Source organism: Haliotis rubra, unplaced genomic scaffold (assembly GCF_003918875.1).
Source record: "Haliotis rubra isolate DU_JTF1 unplaced genomic scaffold, ASM391887v1 Scf71, whole genome shotgun sequence".
Classification (NCBI taxonomy): domain Eukaryota; kingdom Metazoa; phylum Mollusca; class Gastropoda; order Lepetellida; family Haliotidae; genus Haliotis; species Haliotis rubra.
This window is the reverse complement of record NW_025767424.1, coordinates 1,796,359-1,814,648: the sequence shown is the minus strand read 5'-3', so window position 1 is coordinate 1,814,648 and position 18,290 is coordinate 1,796,359. Positions and strand designations below refer to the sequence as shown.

The window sequence follows — 18,290 nt, the reverse complement described above, 5'->3', positions numbered from 1 at the left end:
CATGTCAGTGCATCTCAGTTCGCGAGGATCGATGCTCATTAGGGGTGGGTATTGCAGAGAATGTTCATATTCGCGATATATTGCGATGCGGAAGCATATATTGAGATATGTATTGCAATATATTGCAAGGATTATTTTTTAACAAAACTACTTAGTATCGAAGTTAATGCTTGATTATAAGCAAACACACAACAAAATCACTATGATTGATTAACCGTTTATAAAAACTTTTAATCATGACACAATAAAAATCTAATTAACATTTGGCACTAATGAAACAGGGAAAAGAACAATTAAAAAGCGAAACATCCGAAGATTTCCGAGTGTTATGAAGTTTTCGAATGCATGTCAAAATACCGTTTTCGATCAGCGTGTCGCAATGCGTATTGTTTTCATGTCTGAACCGGTAAATACCTGTAAACCAGTTGTATTGTGCAGACCTAATGCTCATGCTGTTGATCACTGGATTGTGTGGTCCAGACTCTATTATTTACAGACCTTCTCCATATAGCTGGAATATTGCTGAGTGTTTGCGTAACCAACCAACCAACCAACCAACCAACCAACCAACCAACTTTGCTTTTGGTCAGAATGTCATTTCTTTGGAAAAGCAGATCCTCTGGATAAAGCTTAACATAATCACCTCATATATTCTACACTGGCGTTTATCTGTTAGAAACAAATACATAAAATGTTCATCTATATTTCATTCGTGCAGGTTCAAAAGATGGGTGGAGGGTAGCCTGGTGGTTAAAGCGTTAAGCTTGTCACACCCGAAGACCCAGGTTCAATTCCCCACATGGGTACAATGTGTCAGGGCTGGAAATAACTTTAAAATTGCTAGTGTACTCCGGTACAGTGGCACAAGTAAAAATCACTTGCCCTCATCATTTTTCCACTATACTGGCCGATTTTGTTGTTGATTTTTTAAAATAAACAACATAATTAACATAGGAAAGTCAACTGGACACGGTACAGTGTGATATACAAATATGCCTGTAACACTGGACTCGGGCATCAGGCAATGGGTTATTTCAACCCCTGTGTGTGAAGCCCATTTCAGGTGTACCCCACTGTGATATTGTTGAAATATTGTTCACTCAAAAGCGGTGTAAAACCAAACTCACTCCGCTCACTCATTGATTTGTTGCAGATGTTGATGAGGTGTCCGAGATAGAATAGATCTTTGCAACTCTGGTTCCGAGCCTCGGGAGAACAGGACTGACGAATGCAGATGTTGATGAGTGTTAAACTGCAATGGTCACATGGACAGTGTCACCTTAAATGGCGCTTAGAGGGAGGCAGCTGACAAGGTTATCGGTATTGCTTTGGAATATTAACAAACGGGTGGAAATAACTTTAAAATTGCTAGTGTACTCCGGTACAGTGTCACATGTAAAATCACTTGCCCTGATAATTTTTCCTCTATACCGGCCGATTTTCTTGTTGATTTTAAATAAACAACATAATTAACATTGGAAAGTCAACTGGACACCGGTACAGAGTGATATACAAATTTGCTTGCCCGACAGAAAAAACACTGGACTCGGACTAGCAACGGCAATGGGTTAATTCCACCCCTGACAAAACTCAGTGTTTGCCCTTGGTATAAAAATTTATGAGTCATCATGACTCCTTGTGTCATGAGAGGGAGTCATGGACATGTTTTGGGAGTCAGATACACAAGTTTTCAAGGCCATGGCAACTCGGAAAACTTCCCATTAGGGCTCCAACGAATCCCCTATGAGGCAAACATGATACATATCACTTAATACTGGGTAACAAATACAAATATTAACTAACAAATACAATAACAAGTCACAGTTGAAGTATTATTCTGTATATTCAGCTAAACAACAAAATAAATTTTCTGATACATTTTGACCATGTTCACATTGTTAATTTATGACCATTACTGTCAAATGTAATTCATGAGAGTGCTGATAATTATGCTTCCTGACTTGGATTTATTCCATTTTGCATATCTCACTTTGAAAAATAACAAACTCAAGTAAAAACACTTAAAAATTTTCATGAATATTCAACTCTTGTGATCACAAAGAATGAACTGAATTAATGAAGGTATACGGTTCAATTCACCAGTGACACAAGAGCATTGTAACATCAATAATTATCTGTTTTCTGTTACTGTTTTTCAGTACATGTATTTCATTTCTGTACGTGAACAAAAACAAATAGGTTTTGTCAGAAATGTAACAGGAAATTATTTCAATCCATGGATTTCTATATACTGTATACAGACCCATTGAAGATCCGGGTTAGAATTGGTCTTCAGGAACCCACGCTTGTCGTAAGAGGCGATTAACGGGATCGGGTGGTCAGGCTAGCTGACTTGGTTGACACATGTCATATCCCAATTGCGTAGATCAATGCTCATGCTGTTGATCACTGGATTGTGTGATCCAGATTTGATTTTTTAGACGGTCCAGATTTGATTATTCCGCCACACAGCCGGAATATTGCTGGGTGCCATGTTTAACAAACAAACCAAACCTAAATATACAGAGTGTTGCGCTCAACTTCTGTCCATGTATACCGTAATAGTTCTCCAGTGCAAATGAACTCATCACCTTATGTAGGTCTTCCTGGAGCTTTATTAGATCCCAGCTTCAAATAAACATGACAATTGCACAAAAAGTGTGTCTAATATTTCTTTTTTTCCAAAACTGCACCATTTCAGTTTCAAAGATTTAATTCAAGTATATTTTGAAAGGATTTTGAAGGACTTCTTCATGAGTTTCAAGTTCATTTCCAGGTCGAAAGATATAATTAACAAATGCAAGATGTTCTCTTGCGCCCTCTTATGAAATTCATGAGGTTTTTAAAGCTTTGTAAAGGTTGTTGAGGAAAGCACAGCAGAACAACTTATAAACATATTCCGGTAATTGGTGCAAAGTGTAGTACCTTCATTTCCTTCCTTGATCATACTTTACATCAAGTGTATGACACAAAGTTGAAATAGCACCACAACAGTGCTCATATTAATCTTGACAGACACCTTTGACGAAGAAATATGCATGATGATACAAGTAGCCTTGGCAGACACTTGGAACAAGTGTTATTTTGTCTTAATTTGCATTTTAAAAGAAGCAAGTTTATTTTCTCATCTCATAAATTTGGAGATTTTGTTCTTCTTCAATCTAATAACTTAATTAGGTGTGAATTGTAACTATGTCACATATTTACAGCTGTCTTTTGAGTGAGTGAGTGAGTGAGTTTACTTTTACGACGCTTTTAGCAATATTTCAGCAATATCACAGCTGGGGACACCAGAAATGTGCTTCACACATTGTACCCATGTGGGGAATCGAACCTGGGTCTTCGGCGTGACAAGCGAACGCTTTAACCACCAGGCTACCCCACCGCCTGTCTTTTGAACCATAAACCAGAAAAGTATAATGCCATCTTTTATAAGTTGTACTGACATGCTTCAGTTAATAGAAAGAATGCATCTCAATAATCTAACCAAGGTGTTTGAATAAGTTAAACTGTGACTACATATTGTACCTTTGTTGTTCCATTTCACATTCGTCAATACTTAAACTTCTACATGACGGTAGCATGTCAATATGGCAAATATTCAAGTCCATGACCAGACAATCCAGTGATTGATATTGTTGGTAATGATCTATACCGTGCAGGTTAGATGACATTCAAGTCATTGAGTCTGATGGAAGCATTTTGACTTGAGCAGCAGGCTAAGTCCATTTACCTAGTCAGGGGTAGTTTAAAATTGCTAGTGTACTCCGGTACAGTGGCACATGTAAAATCACTTGCCCTGATAATTTTTCCACTATACCGGCCGTTTTCTTATTGATTTTTTAAATAAACAACATTATTAACATTGGAATATCAACTGGACACCGGTACAGTGTGATATACAAATTTGCTTGCCCGACAGAAAAAAAGACTGGACTCGGGCGTCGGGCAATGGGTTATTTCCACCCCTGCACACAGGCAGGGAACATGCAACAGCCAAATCACTGGTCGTAGGTGGTTGGTTGGTTTGTTGAACACTTCACTCAGCAATATTCCAGCTATATGACGGCGGTCTGTAAATAATCGAGTCTGGACCAGACAATCAGTGATCAACAGCATGAGCATCGATCTACGCAAATGGGAAACAATTACATGTGTCAACCAAGTCATCGAACCTGACCACCCGATCCCGTTAGTCGCCTCTTACAACAAGCATGGGTTACTGGAGACCAGTTCTAACCTCCATGTTCACGGGTATCACTGGCCCTGACAACATGATCCCTTCAGTTGTTTCTTACAACCAGCACTGGGTGCTGGGGACCTGTTCTCACACGGATCCCCACACAGGCGATTCTCCAAAAAGACACAAATACAACCTCAACCTGCTTTGCCAGAGAATCCCAAATAGAGAAGAGGATGACTCACCAAAATAACGTTGAATATTTCTCCCATTCTTTTAGGTTGTTGTTTTCTTGGTCTACAACAATACAAAGAATCCTTGGAGTCAAATTAGTGCCAAACGTATCAAACGGTTTTAAAAGGCATAAAAAATATTTCAATAAATTCCAGCATTTTTAAAACGAAATCACCCAAGCAAGACACATAATCAATTCTCTCACACACTAATACTGACAACAGAAGTTCCGTCTCACTCACTCTTTTTATGTCAAACATTTATAGATACAATACAGACGCAAACTATGTCTCTCAGGACACTGATAAATTGACTTCAGGAAAGCAGTGACTTTGATAAATGATATTCTTGTCCAGGAGAGAATTCTTGTAAAAATTACAATCAAGATTTCTTACCCTTTATATTTTTATTGTCAACTTTCCTCAGTTCAAAGAGTTGAGGGCATGGCCTGACTGCAATGGTGGGCTTCTGTGGGCTTTGCAAGTACATGGCAGGCCTGTGAAAGATGATAATATAATTCTTGGTATCGGAAACACAACTGGACATATACCATGACATATTCTACACAGTATTTGCCAGGACCATCCCATAGAAGATGATCATTTTGATCCTTAACAAATATTGAGTAGAATGTATTTAGCAGAGGCAAAAGAGACTAGTGCTACAAGTGTCCCATGTCCATTGGTTGGTTGGTTGGTTGGTTGGTTTGTTGTTTAACGCTGCACTCAGCAATATTCCAGCTATATGGCGCTTTTCTGTAAATAATCAAGTCTGGACCAGACAATCCAGTCATCAACAGCATGAGCATCGATCTGTGCAAGTGGGATGTGATGGCACGTGTCAACCAAGTCAGCGAATCTGACCACCGATCCCGTTAGTCGCCTCTTACAACAAACATGGGTTGCTGAAGATCAATTCTAACACGGATCTTCACAGATGGCCACTCCAAGTATATGTATGAAACTCAGAGTTACAATCACCTGAAAGCTAAGATTGCTTTGTGGAACAGGACCCAGAGAGTGGTGACATGTTTATGCGTGGATTACTCAGGGATTTACATGGAGCCCTGTATTTGCGGGTCCCTGGGACTCATACTCTTAATTTTCAGGGGTCCTGGGTGCCATTGTACAAAACGACCTTAGCGCTAAGGCTACCTTAGTCTACGTTAAGGAATGGGAGTTACGGTAACCTTATCGCTAAGGCTACCTTAGTCTACGTTAAGGAATGGGAGTTACGGTAACCTTAGCGCTAAGGCTACCTTAGTCTACGTTAAGGAATGGGAGTTACGGTAACCTTAGCGCTAAGGCTAAGGCTACCTTAGTCTACGTTAAGGAATGGGAGTTACGGTAACCTTAGCGCTAAGGCTACCTTAGTCTATGTTAAGGAATGGGAGTTACGGTCACCTTAGCGCTAAGGCTACCTTAGTCTACGTTAAGGAATGGGAGTTACAGTAACCTTAGAGCTAAGATCGCTTCGTACAACGGCACCCGGGACAACAAAATGGGGGTCCCATACACTTAAATATTATTATTAATACTGCTGTTGTATTGTGTATCATGATCATCACATTGTTACAGTAGCTAAATAATACCATAACCCAGCTAGTAGCAAACTCAGTGATAACTTATTGTGACTTGATTGGAATTTTTACAAAAAGTATTTGGACCTCTTCAGGGTCCCTGTGGACACACTAATAAAATTTGGTGCATCCATTGTCAATTTTTATGAGTATAGGACGCAGGAATTCGCATCCTGTAAATCCCTGGATTACTAATAAAACAGCATCCTGAACATATCCTAGAAGCAGCCAATGAATACAGTCCTAACTTTGTGTGTGGGCAAACTACAACTTTATTTTATCACAATAGTTGTGCGGTACTATTGATGGCACAATTTTCATATTGATAATCATTAATAATTTTCCTATAGACGATATTTCCGATTATCGACCATTTTAGCCAGCCCTACAGTCTTATAGATCAGCGTTCCCTACTTTGAAAGACAGTTCCTGGTGAAGATGAATGTGGCGTTTGTGACTTTGTCTCCTTGCTCAACACACCCAGCAGGGGTGATGAGAAACTGGCCGTCCGGAGAGAATGCGAGACGCCGGAAGAAGGAACCCATGGTGTCGTCGTGGTACATCCTGAAAGGCTTCTGTTTCACTTCCGGGTCGGGAGTCGTGGATGGGATGATCATCTTGGAGACGTTATTGACACAGGTCTTGCCTGTCATGCTGAACACTCGCAACGACCTGGTATATTCAAACATACAACTAGAACAATAGTTCCGTTCCAATTTATTGATTTTATAAAAAAATTAATCTTAAATTGGTTTCAATTTCCCATCAACACAAAGAATGATTAGTCATAAAATGATCTATATTGAAAGATTTTACAATTCCCAAAACCTGTTGCAGCTTCTGACAAGGGAATGCTTACGTTAGTGTTGGTTCAATGTTATTCCATACTTATTCTTTTGGCACAGATTCAGTGAAATACCCTGTTATGTTTTATTTTTCCCTATTTCTGTGTTTGAAGAAATATTAACAGATGATAAAGATGATAACAAGCCTCATTAGTTTAAGATGACATACCGGTCAGAGCTAAGTGTGGCAGCAAATTCATTCTGAGGGTCAAGTGCCACACCCTGTACAAAACTTTTGTGGTCATTGAACAAAGCTAGTTTGCTGTCTGAAAAAGTGAAAGAAACAGAGAAAAAATAACATGTGGTTATCATTTTCAGATAATTGATGTAGAAGGTACTTTTTCATTACCATCCCATGACTATTTAAAAAAGACCAACCTGAAATAAAGGTAACATTTGACAGATTAATACAGAAACAAAGAAAGGAAATGGCTGAATTCCTGAGTGAGGGAGTGAGTTTAGTTTTATGCCGCACTCAGCAATATTCCAGCTATATGGACAGCAGTCTGTAAATAATCGAGTCTGGACCAGACAATCCAGTGATCAACAGCATGAGCATTGATCTGTGCAACTGGGAACCGATGACATGTGTCAACCAAGTCAGCGAGCCTGACCACCCGATCCCGTTAGTCGCCTCTTACGACAAGCATGGGTTACTAAAGGTTCATTCTACCCCGGACCTTCACGGGTAAGTGAGTGGAGTGAGTTAGTGAGTGAGTGAGAGAGAGTGTGGATGGGTGAGCGAGAGTTTGCATGCATGGGTGAATGAGAGAATGAGTGACTGAGTGATTGAATGGCAGTGTTGCATCCAGGAATTTGGGATTAAGAGGGACATCCCCCTTAACTGTTACAAAAGAGGGGGACCTGACACCAATTAGGGGGGATCACATATTGACTAAAGACAGGTATTTATTGTAATGCTGATGCCGTCACAGCAATGCTTAACTAATCACATGAGTTTTCTAACCTGGCCTCTGGCTCAACACTTGTGAAATAAACGTCTCTCTTTCTTAGCTTTCCATAGGGAAATTCCTTAGATCTGGGCCCCTCATTTTGGATTTTAGAAGGGGGTTGGCTTATCCACTTTCGTGGAACGTTTTTTTCAGGGGGTAAGAAAACAACATTACTTATCGCTTTGAGTGAACGAAAAAGAGAAGACGTCTATGTCAGTAAAGACAGTAAATTTGCAATTAAACATCACTAGACAAGTTTGTTTACCATTTCAGTTCTAATTTGTTTTTGCTTTGCATTGTATTATATGCAGGGATTAAGATTACCATGTGTATTTGTCTCGTATACAGAGCTGGAAATAGCTTTCAGCTGTGCACACGTCCCCACGATTTACCGGTGATTTTTAAGATGAATTTTGATGCAGTGATCGGAAAAATATAGTATCTGAAACTTATTTTATAAAGAGAAATATATTCTAGCATTGTGTAAGTCTAATTGCAGGTTTTGCTCTATCAATGTAAAATATTTATAATCAAAACTAAGGTTATGTTACAACACTTCGGTTCGCGCTGTTACCACGTTCTGAAGTATACCCTTGGTGTGCCAGGCTATTTTGAGATTGACACGAGGTCGTGATGTTTCCACCAATCATCAAGCTAAAGAAACTAAGAAAGTTGCCGATCTGCTTAATATGCAGCACCTGATTGGCTGAAAACCTATGGACTATACCATACATTAATATATGCAAAACCGAAAATAGATATAGGTCAAGAAACCGCTTTGGGTATTATTCGTGAAAAGAGAAAGAATGATGAAACCGGTTTGGTTTAACAAACGGAAGAGTTTATCAACATGATTCGTGGTCTTGTTTATATATGTTATGCAGGTGCGTGAGTTGACACAATATGATAGGTACGTGATTTAAATATTGCGTGACAGGTCGCACATTGATTTTCATATATTACGGGAGATATGTATGTCAATAGGGGGGAATGCTGCAATCGCGCGGCCTGGATGCAACACTAAATGGGTGCGTTGAGTGAGTGAGTGAGTGGAGTGGGTGAGAGAGTGAATGTGCTTATGTTTGGGTGTGGGTGAGAGAGTGAGTAAGTTGGTGGGTGGGGTCGTGAGTAGGTGTGAGTGGGTGTGTGAGTTGAGTTTCAGTGAGCGAGCGATTGGGTGGGGGTGTGAGTGTGTGCGGACATGGGTGAGTAAAAACACCAGAAACACACAGACGAACGGAGATGGTAATAGTCCATAACTCTTCTTACTGGAGGACAATGAGTGAGAGAGTGAGTTAAAATTTAAAGTCACTTTGGCAATATTTCAGCCATATCGTGACTATGAGGACAATGAGCAAGTGTAGAGAAGAAATCATTACAGTGAGTTAGTTAGTTTGGTTTTACACAATTTTTAGCAATATTCCAGCAATATCATTGCGGGGACACCAGAAATGGGCTTCACACATTGTACCCATGTGGGGAATCGAACCTGGGTCTTCGACGTGACAAGCGAACGCTTTAACCACTAGACTACCGCCGCCCCCGAAATCAGTACAGATTTATGGAACTAGATATTTATTCACTTTTCTATTTGCCTTTACCTTTACTGGTGTCCCAGAGTATAGCGCTGTTGTCCACCGACCCTGAGATGAGATACCGTCCATCAGCTGACCAACATAAGTCATACACGTCCTCCAGATGACCTCTGAGAGAAAACACAAAAGAGTGAGCGAGAGAGGGAGGATGGTTTATAGGGGTGGGTATTGCAGAGAATTTTCATATTGCGATATATTGCGATGCCAAAGCATGTATTGCGATATGTATTGCAATATATTGCATGAAGTATTTTTAAACAAAAAACTACTTATAATCGAGTTAATTCTTGATTTATAGAGCAAAAACACAACAAAATCACTAGGCTTGATTAAGCTTTAATAACAACTTTTAATCATGATAAAATAAAAATATGAATAATATTTGGCACAAATGAAACAAGGACATATCCGAAGATTTTCGAGTGTTACGAAGTTTTCCGAATGCAAGTCAAAATACCGATTTTCGATCAGCATATCGCAATACGTATCGTTTTCATGTCTGAACCGGTAAATACCGGTAAACCGGTTATATTGCACAGCCCTAATGGTTTAACGCCGCCTTTAGCAGCAATATCACAACGGGGACACCAGAAATGGGCTTCACACATTGTACACATGTGGGGTCTTCAGCCTGACAAGAGAATGCTTCAACTACTAGGGTAGCCCACTGCCCCAAATACAGGAGAGACATCACAGATGTAATATTTCACTGCTAATTCTAAACTTCATGTGTTTCTCCTGTATTTTAATTTGAAAACATTCATCCACATGAGGTACAACTTTAATCTTTTATTTAACTCTGGTGCAGACATCATTACAAATGTATTTACAAACCGCCGTTATATAGCTGGAATATTGCTGAGTGCAGTATTAAACAATAAACAAAACAAATATTTAACACTGGACACATTCCATCTTTTACATAACAGGGGAACACAGAGCATTTTCTAAAATATTTTAAGCTGTTTCATCAAATGTTCTAAACATTTATCTTGTAACCATGGTTACAGTTTGGAGCATATTTAATTTTAACTGAAGCAGACAGTCCAAAACATTGGAAAGATGTCTCCATGCCAACAGACCATCAATATATTGCACAGAAATTGATGTCTATTTTTCAAACATTTATTACGGAGATTTTACTTCAGATTAATGATTAAAATCACATCTCTGATATCTCCCTGCATCAAGATCACAAGTGAGTGAGTGAGTGAGTGAGTGAGTGAGTGAGTGAGTGAGTGAGTGAGTGAGTGAGTGAGTGAGTGAGTGAGTGAGTGAGTGAGTGAGTGAGTGAGTGAGTGAGTGAGTGAGTGAACAATATTCCAGCAATTTTGTCAGGGGTCACCAGAAATGGGCGTCACACATTGTTCCAATGTGGGAATTCAGCCCAGGTCTTTTGCATGACTAGTGAATGCTTGAACCACTAAGCTAATTCACCACCCTCGCCTCCACTGAGGGTCATGTAAGGTGAACTATGAGCAAACAAGAGAATGCGTTGGTACTAGAGCCAATCTGATGTCAGCTTTTTAAGTCAATTCATCTTCATTTCTTTACCAGCTCCATTTGGAGATTTTGATCTGAACAAAATTCACCAGCACGGAACAAAAACGAAAACCTTAACACTATATCCTTTTGGAAGATGAAATTGCACTGAGACGTGTGACAAATCCACAACAATATTCCATGGACATGTACTCCGACTTCACAGAGGAATCGTATTGAACTAGAAGATATGATTTTAATGAGACTGACTTCAGACGGGCTTTGGTTATGAAAATTCAAGGCAGATAATCTATCTCAAGGTCTGTAAAAGCCAGAATCTAAATTGATCTACTTCTGAAGACAATTCTCAAACCCAAGTCCTTTTCATCCCTGTGCAAACCAAATCCCCTTGAAAGTTGGGTACACTGATTACACATAGATGTACACATCAAAAACATCTCCTACTAACATAGCGTCAGCACTTCAATGAAGTGCTTCACATATTTGCATTGATTCACCTCTACTGGTAGAAACATTTTCAAAGAAGTTTTAACTATCGTTTGTGTAGGTTCTTTCAACTAGCAGTCAAAGGGGGATAACTCTGTAAGGTTAGTTTGATTCCAGCCAATATCATTTGAGAACACATGTCAAAATATAGGAAGGAAAGCAACTAAACGCTTATAATTTCTTAAAGTCCATAAAGTTGTATGCTTTATCATTGACTCACTAATGTTTTAAATGCCAATCAAACAATTATTATTTCTTGTCATTTATGTTTTACAGATATTTTGGTACAATACACCACCTTGAATTATACACGATATAGCACAAAATAAGGGCTTTTGAGGATTCATAGAAGTTATTTCCTAGATCAGATGCTTTTAAACAAAAATACAAACAAAACACATAGTGCTCATTTTCTTTGTACTGACAGTCCCTGTGTGCTGGACTTCCTCAATTACCTAAGTGTTGTCGAGGCAACCCATGTCTCTTTGTTATCTTCGTCCTCCTCCTGAAAGATGTTGTTAGCAGGCGTGGGAGTATCACTGAGACGCCAGAACAATATCACATTATCTGCAAGAGTGAGTTTAGAGAATCTGTATTTTCAAACTGATATAAACAGCAGTGTTTGAGTGTGAGTGACTTTAGATTTATGCCGCTTTTAGCAACATCCCAGCAATATCACCACAGGGGACACCAGAAATGGGCTTCACAAATTGTACCCATGTGGGGAACCGAACCCGGGTCTTCGGCCTGATGAGAGATCATTTTAACATCTATGCTAACCCACGGCCATGCGGTTTTCGAAAGAAAGCACGTAAGATAAAAAGGTCCTTGTCATAGCTCTTTTATTTAAAATATAAGATTTAGAAGTCCCCGGATTTCAATAATTCATGAAGGTCCTTGTCATAGGTCTTTTATTTAAAATTTAAGATTTAGAAGTACCCAGATTTCAATCATTTATGAGCAGGCCTAAGGACCCCCAGAACCCCCTAAATTTTACACACTTCACACTACTCCCCTTAAAATTCAAATAAAACAAATCAGAACATAATATCTGATAACAAATTAAAGTGAAATATTAACCTCATAAAATAAAACAAAAAACATACCATCTCCAGCTGATGCCAGGGTATCTCCTGAAAAATAAAGAATACAGATTTAGCACAAATGGAAACAGCATTGTGAGAACATCACTGGTCATGCAGTAAGTTTCATCATAAGACTATCACAGAACAACTGGATTACTGTAACAATACTATCGGTATACTATCACAATACTTTCGGAAAACTATCAAAACACCAGTACGATGTTACTGTTTAAAATGATACCGCCATGTGTTCAAAACGCATAAAAGTAACTCCTGTTCCTTGTTATTGGCCATAAAGAACTATTTCAGGTCACATGACTGTTTGCGCGGGAAAAGGGAGGCAACTCGTGGGTGAGAGAACTTTTACGTCCTCTTCAGGGAACTACAAGGGATTCTAAGTGTTCCACTACCATTCGCATGGAAGGAAGAGAAAGCAAATAAGCATGAGTCAGGACAAGGAAAAATTACCACTTTTCGATCAGTGTATTGCAATACGTATAGTTTTCGTGACTGAACCGGTAAATACCGGTAAAGCAGTTGTATTGCGCAGCCCTAGTAAGCTGTTGGAAGGAAATGTTATTAATGAAATTTATGCCATAAAGTCACCAACACTTGTCTTAGTAATATCAAATAATCACATGCACAATATTCCAGAAATTCTACTTTCACTGAGATGATGGTACTGGGTGTAGAATCATAACGAAAATGAACAAATTGTACTGGGTAGGCACCCAGGCTCCAAGTAAACTTTAGTAGGCTCTTACAACAAAAGTGTGATGGGCCCTTCATCACAGTCCCCACGGCATACAATCTCAAACAGGCAATGTCTGCAGAAAATACTCATCTGCTTGAGTGTCTTAATATCGTCAAACTAAGACTAACTCATCAAATTGTTATGAGAATAAAACAAGCTTACCATCGGGAGAAAATCTGCAGACATTAACTGAGCGTGTGTGTCGTCTGAGGTTGGAGAGAAACTCGGTTTCTACCTTGCCTTCCTTGTCCACCTTCACTTGCCATATCTGAAATTGTCCAAAACACTAGTTAATGTCGTGTATCCACCGAAGAATTATTTACAGCTCTTTGTACACATAGTGTTTGATAACTTCTTGAAGGGGCATTTTAGAAGTTGTATAGATGATGGAAAACCAAGTTCTATGGATAGTCAACTTGTATCTCTTTGTATCACTTGCTTGATAATGGTGTTAGTACATACACCGAAATGTCGCACTCATTGCAATAGAGAAGTTGACTACCCATAGAACTTGGTTTTGCTTCATAATGTTTGATGATAAGACACAAATTCAACTCAGAGGGAAACAAATGAAACCGATGGTGATCAACATGATGGTCAATCAGCAGTCAGGATCTGTGTTGTATTTGATGGCTGAAGGCTGATTGTCATGGCAAAGCACAGATACACACACACAATGTTCATTCTTGGCCGTGCCCTTGCGTCTTTTGCGCACCAACATTTAACATGGAGCATTGTCCAGGTACAGGGTGGGTCGCATTGGTGCATTCATAAATTTAAATCTGAACGCAAGCAAGCAAAAATCCAAACTAAGTAGTGCTTTGAAAAAAAAACCAACAATATGTCTCACTTGATTGAAAGTTTTATGAAAAGGTAAGTTTACTCATACTAGCGATTAGAATTGAACGGCTGACAAGTCACAACAATTTGACATTACCCATGATCTTTTCTGAATGACCCACATAACTGAGGGCTGGTGAACACTGCACATATGTAATATATATATGCACTCATTCATTGTTTCTTCAAATCTGCAATGCTATCTTTAGGGTCCAGCATTGTAGCACCAATCTCAGTTATGACACATCACAATGAATATCATATTGAAGGATTTCCTTGGTTTCATTTTGAAAAAGACTCCATTTTTTCATAACAGGTGGGCCTTAAGACCCTGTGGTTCTTGACACCTCGGATGAACACTGCAACAGCAAATTGTTACCCTGATGAGCTTGTCCACAGAGGCACTGGCAAGGCGTTTGATGGCTCGGTCCCCTGGCTGGAAGTCGATGCTGTAGATAGGCTCCTTTCCATGCCATGATATCTCGGGTGTTACCACTTTCATCTGTAACCATGGAAACCAAAATAATTACAGCCATACTTGTCACCATGTTTACTGTTAGACTTTGACCTACATTCTCAAGTCTGGTTCACGTCCTTCATTTAGACTTGTTAGCTTGGTCCAATGATATTTCCATCTTCCATGTCAAGACTAATATCTGTTGGAAATGATGAAAAACAGACAAGGCTAGGCAATATCAGTAAGATTTTTGAAAGAAAGTCAATGGAAATCCATGAAATTGATTCTTATGCAATCTTAGACTACCTGGAATACATATCTGTAGTACCTGTGCCGACGACCCCTTCAGCGTAAATAACCGAGTTTGGATCAACAAGCAAGTGACTGGAACTTAGTGAAAGTACGATAAAATCTACAGGCATCAATCTGCTGATGGTTAAATGCAAAATGTATGTACATGGAGACCAGTTCTGATAACTGGGTGGTGAGCCAGAAAAAAGGTTACCAGTAATTTTGAAGGTATTTCAAACTTAATGCCTGTGGCAAGCAAATTAGAAAAAGATCTTTATATTGTTCAAATCGAGATTTTTTCCAGATGCTTGATGGGCATTTACAAGTTGGAAGGTAACATAACAACGTATGGTATGGATTTACAACTTCTTTATTATTTCTGGGCTACTTCTTGCCCCTTCGAGGTGGTGGGGTAGCCTAGTGGTTAAAGAGTTTGCTCGTCACGCCAAAGGCCCAGGTTCGATTCCACATATGGGTACAATGTGTAAAGCCCATTTCTGGAGTCCCCTGTCGTGATATTGCAGGAATATTGCTACAAGTGTCATAAAACCAAACACTCTCACTCTTGCCCCTTCATCAGGTGAATGGACCCGTGAAGGTTTGGGTTAGAATATTGATCTTCAGTAACCCATGGTTGTCGTAAGAGGCGACTAACAGGATCGGGTGGTCAGGATCGCTGACTTGGTTGACATATGTCATTGGTTCCCAATTGCGCAGATCGATGCTCATGCTGTTGATCGCTGGATTGTCTGGTCCAGACTCGATTATATACAGACCGCCGCCATATAGCTGGAATATTGCTGAGTGCAGCGTAAACCTAAACTCACGGTAAGAGTTCCTCCCGTTCCCCCATCCCAAATAATATGTATAAATATTCTAGAATTATAAACAAAACTTAACACAACAATTACTAGAGAACTCACAAAATGGTTAAAAGTCCAAAATTTAAGTTAGGGCTAGGTTTAGAGTTTGGTTTAGAGTTGGGGGAACGGAAGGAACTCTTTCCACAGAAAAGTGTGGTTCCATATATCTACCAAACTTTTAGGATCATAACTGACAATATTTCAAACATTATTTCTGACGAAATTTATTCTATTTTTCATGTAACTGTTCTTCTTTAAAATCAATTGAGTGAAGTTTTCCTCACAGCAATCTGCGTTCAGTGGAATATGCCGATTAAATTTACCTTAAATAACACAAAAATTATTATGTTGAGGCTGAAAAGAGACGTTTGTATAAGAATCTCTGAATGGCCTAGACTCGATTCATAAAATAAATAGCTTCTGTGCAAATTCTGGTGTCATGCACGCACAATTCTGAATTTCCAAATGCCTAGCGAAAAATACGCACATATTTAGAAGTTCAATATGACCCATCAACAGTGATATACAAATACCTTTAAAACGATAAAATTAATGTCTTGCGGAAAAGTTTGTTTTTGTTTTCATTTGGCGCCAATATTTTCCCATAATGCTCCGCTGCTACTAAAAATTCGCACCGAGAAAAATATATGGAAATAAGGATGGAGCTTTTTCATTATTAAGCCACCACGTGACAATTCTTCTGTTATACATATTAGAAATAAACTATTTTCATAATCACATGTTATTGTATGATAGCTGAGAATAGGATTTGGAAGAATTTGTGAAACATGTTTGTTTTAAGGATGTTGATATTTCGTTTTAAATCAAATTTGTTTTTTATATACAAAATGGCGTCGGAAGAGCGGAAATTTCAAACATGAATTGCTGCAACAGTTCAGTAATAAGAATAGTATGCCACGTATGTTGTGTTTCGGGTTATAATGATTATTCCTAAGCATATTGCATTCATGCGTGTCAGTGTCATGTCACACAAGACGGAAAAGCACTGCTGAAGGAAACCACACCGACATCAATTTTGAATGATTTGGATCGAATAAGGCTGCATTACATGACAATTATTCACACATTTCCGTCACCACTGTTCCCAGATCCAACCAGTTAAGCTGCACATAACATGCCACGCTATGACTCAGTGGTTACTACTGAAGCTGTACGTTTTATGGTACCGTATGAAGCATGGTATTATTACCAAACAAACAGGGAAAAGAAGAAATTGTATTTTCATCGGGGCAGCGAGAGCATGTCAAAACGGAAGGGGGTTTAGAAGTTTTGGGGAATAAAAGGTTTGAAAACAGATTCAGATGTCAGGACCTAACCCTAAACCAAGCCCCGGTAAGACTTCCGTCCGTATCCCCCTAAAGTTTAACGATGAGGAAAACTTTCTTTGAGTGGCATTTTTAGAAGTAGAATATATCTTTCAGTATGTTCAGATACAATTAACAAAACACGTTAAAACTCATCCTTATCAGATGAGGAATCTATATTCAGGTGATATGATTTGACTAGAATGAAATTTAAGGGGGGATACAGGTGGAAGTCTTTCCGTGCATTATAATGTGTGTCAAGTACTATTGTACAAGAAGGAAATTACCATCTGTATTTGGTCAGTATTATGTACAAGCTATTATCATTTCATTTCAGATCAATGGTCATTCAACTGCATGCAATGTCCAGTCAGCATATACTTGCTATGGAAGAAGACATTACAGATCCTGATATTTCCTAAACATGAAAAAATTAACAGAGTCATGGCGCCAACAAAAACCATTCACAGGAGTGCGCAAAGCCTCCAATGATTCAGCGTCTAATGTTCTCTCACATTCAGGAAGGAAGAGGCTTGGGAGGATCCCAATTAACCCAGGAGCCATTGCTACAGGAAAGGGGTATGCTGCATGTGAACCAAATTCAAACCAAATCTATGGCGGCACTTTCAAGCAAAATAAAAATAAAATACATTTTGTGTGATAAAATTTTGAAGGATATACAGGGCAGCGAATTCCTGCGTCCTGTACGCATAATAATTGACAATGGACAACGAAATTGATTAGCGCATCCACAGGGACGCAGAAAAATTCCAAATACTTTTTGTAAAAGTTTCGATCAAGTAACAGTAAATTATCACTGAGTCTGCTATTAGCCGGGTTATGGTATCATTTGCAATTTAATTACTGTTACAATTTGATGATCATGATACACAATTCAAACAGTAACTGAATTACAACAATATTTCAACATAGTATTAATAATAATGTGCCTGGGACCCCCATTTTGTAATCCAGGACCCATGAAAATTATGAGTATGAGTCCCAGGGACCCTCAAATACAGGGCTCAAGGTAAATCGCTGGATATATCTTAAAATGTTCAGCAACTGAACAGTTTACATGATTCATCAAATCTAAAACACCAGTAAACCAAATGTATTAAAACCCACCATTCTAAAATTTAAAAACATTCTTTTGGTATCATTGGTTCATTTTGTGAGAAACGATTTATTTTTACAGCTTTTAAGAATATATGAGGCAGCTATATTGAACCTGTTCTGTGATAACTGTACTACCACTTACAAATTGGGTTTTGCTTAGCAAAGATAACATACATTTTAT

At 38.8% G+C, this 18,290-nt stretch overlaps 2 protein-coding genes across 2 annotated transcripts in view; one reads left to right on the top strand and one right to left on the bottom strand.

The window, feature by feature from the left end:
* LOC124259142 (chromatin assembly factor 1 subunit B-like) overlaps nt 1-16,294 on the bottom strand; it is a 29,225-nt gene extending 12,931 nt beyond the window's left edge. The window contains exons 1-10 of the mRNA XM_046693237.1: nt 16,199-16,294; nt 14,434-14,556; nt 13,377-13,482; nt 12,482-12,508; nt 11,831-11,942; nt 9,393-9,496; nt 7,008-7,104; nt 6,408-6,665; nt 4,810-4,910; nt 4,426-4,477 (exon numbers count right to left, since the gene is read on the bottom strand). Of these exons, the coding sequence (XP_046549193.1) occupies nt 4,426-4,477; nt 4,810-4,910; nt 6,408-6,665; nt 7,008-7,104; nt 9,393-9,496; nt 11,831-11,942; nt 12,482-12,508; nt 13,377-13,482; nt 14,434-14,556 (980 nt within the window). The 5' untranslated portion in view covers nt 16,199-16,294. The remainder of the gene's footprint in view (nt 1-4,425; nt 4,478-4,809; nt 4,911-6,407; nt 6,666-7,007; nt 7,105-9,392; nt 9,497-11,830; nt 11,943-12,481; nt 12,509-13,376; nt 13,483-14,433; nt 14,557-16,198) is intronic.
* Nucleotides 16,295-16,518: 224 nt separating this feature from the next.
* The window catches only part of LOC124259133 (DNA polymerase theta-like), a 52,184-nt gene continuing 50,412 nt past the window's right edge, over nt 16,519-18,290 (top strand). The window contains 2 exon segments of the mRNA XM_046693227.1: nt 16,519-16,584; nt 17,328-17,569. Of these exon segments, the coding sequence (XP_046549183.1) occupies nt 17,415-17,569 (155 nt within the window). The 5' untranslated portion in view covers nt 16,519-16,584; nt 17,328-17,414.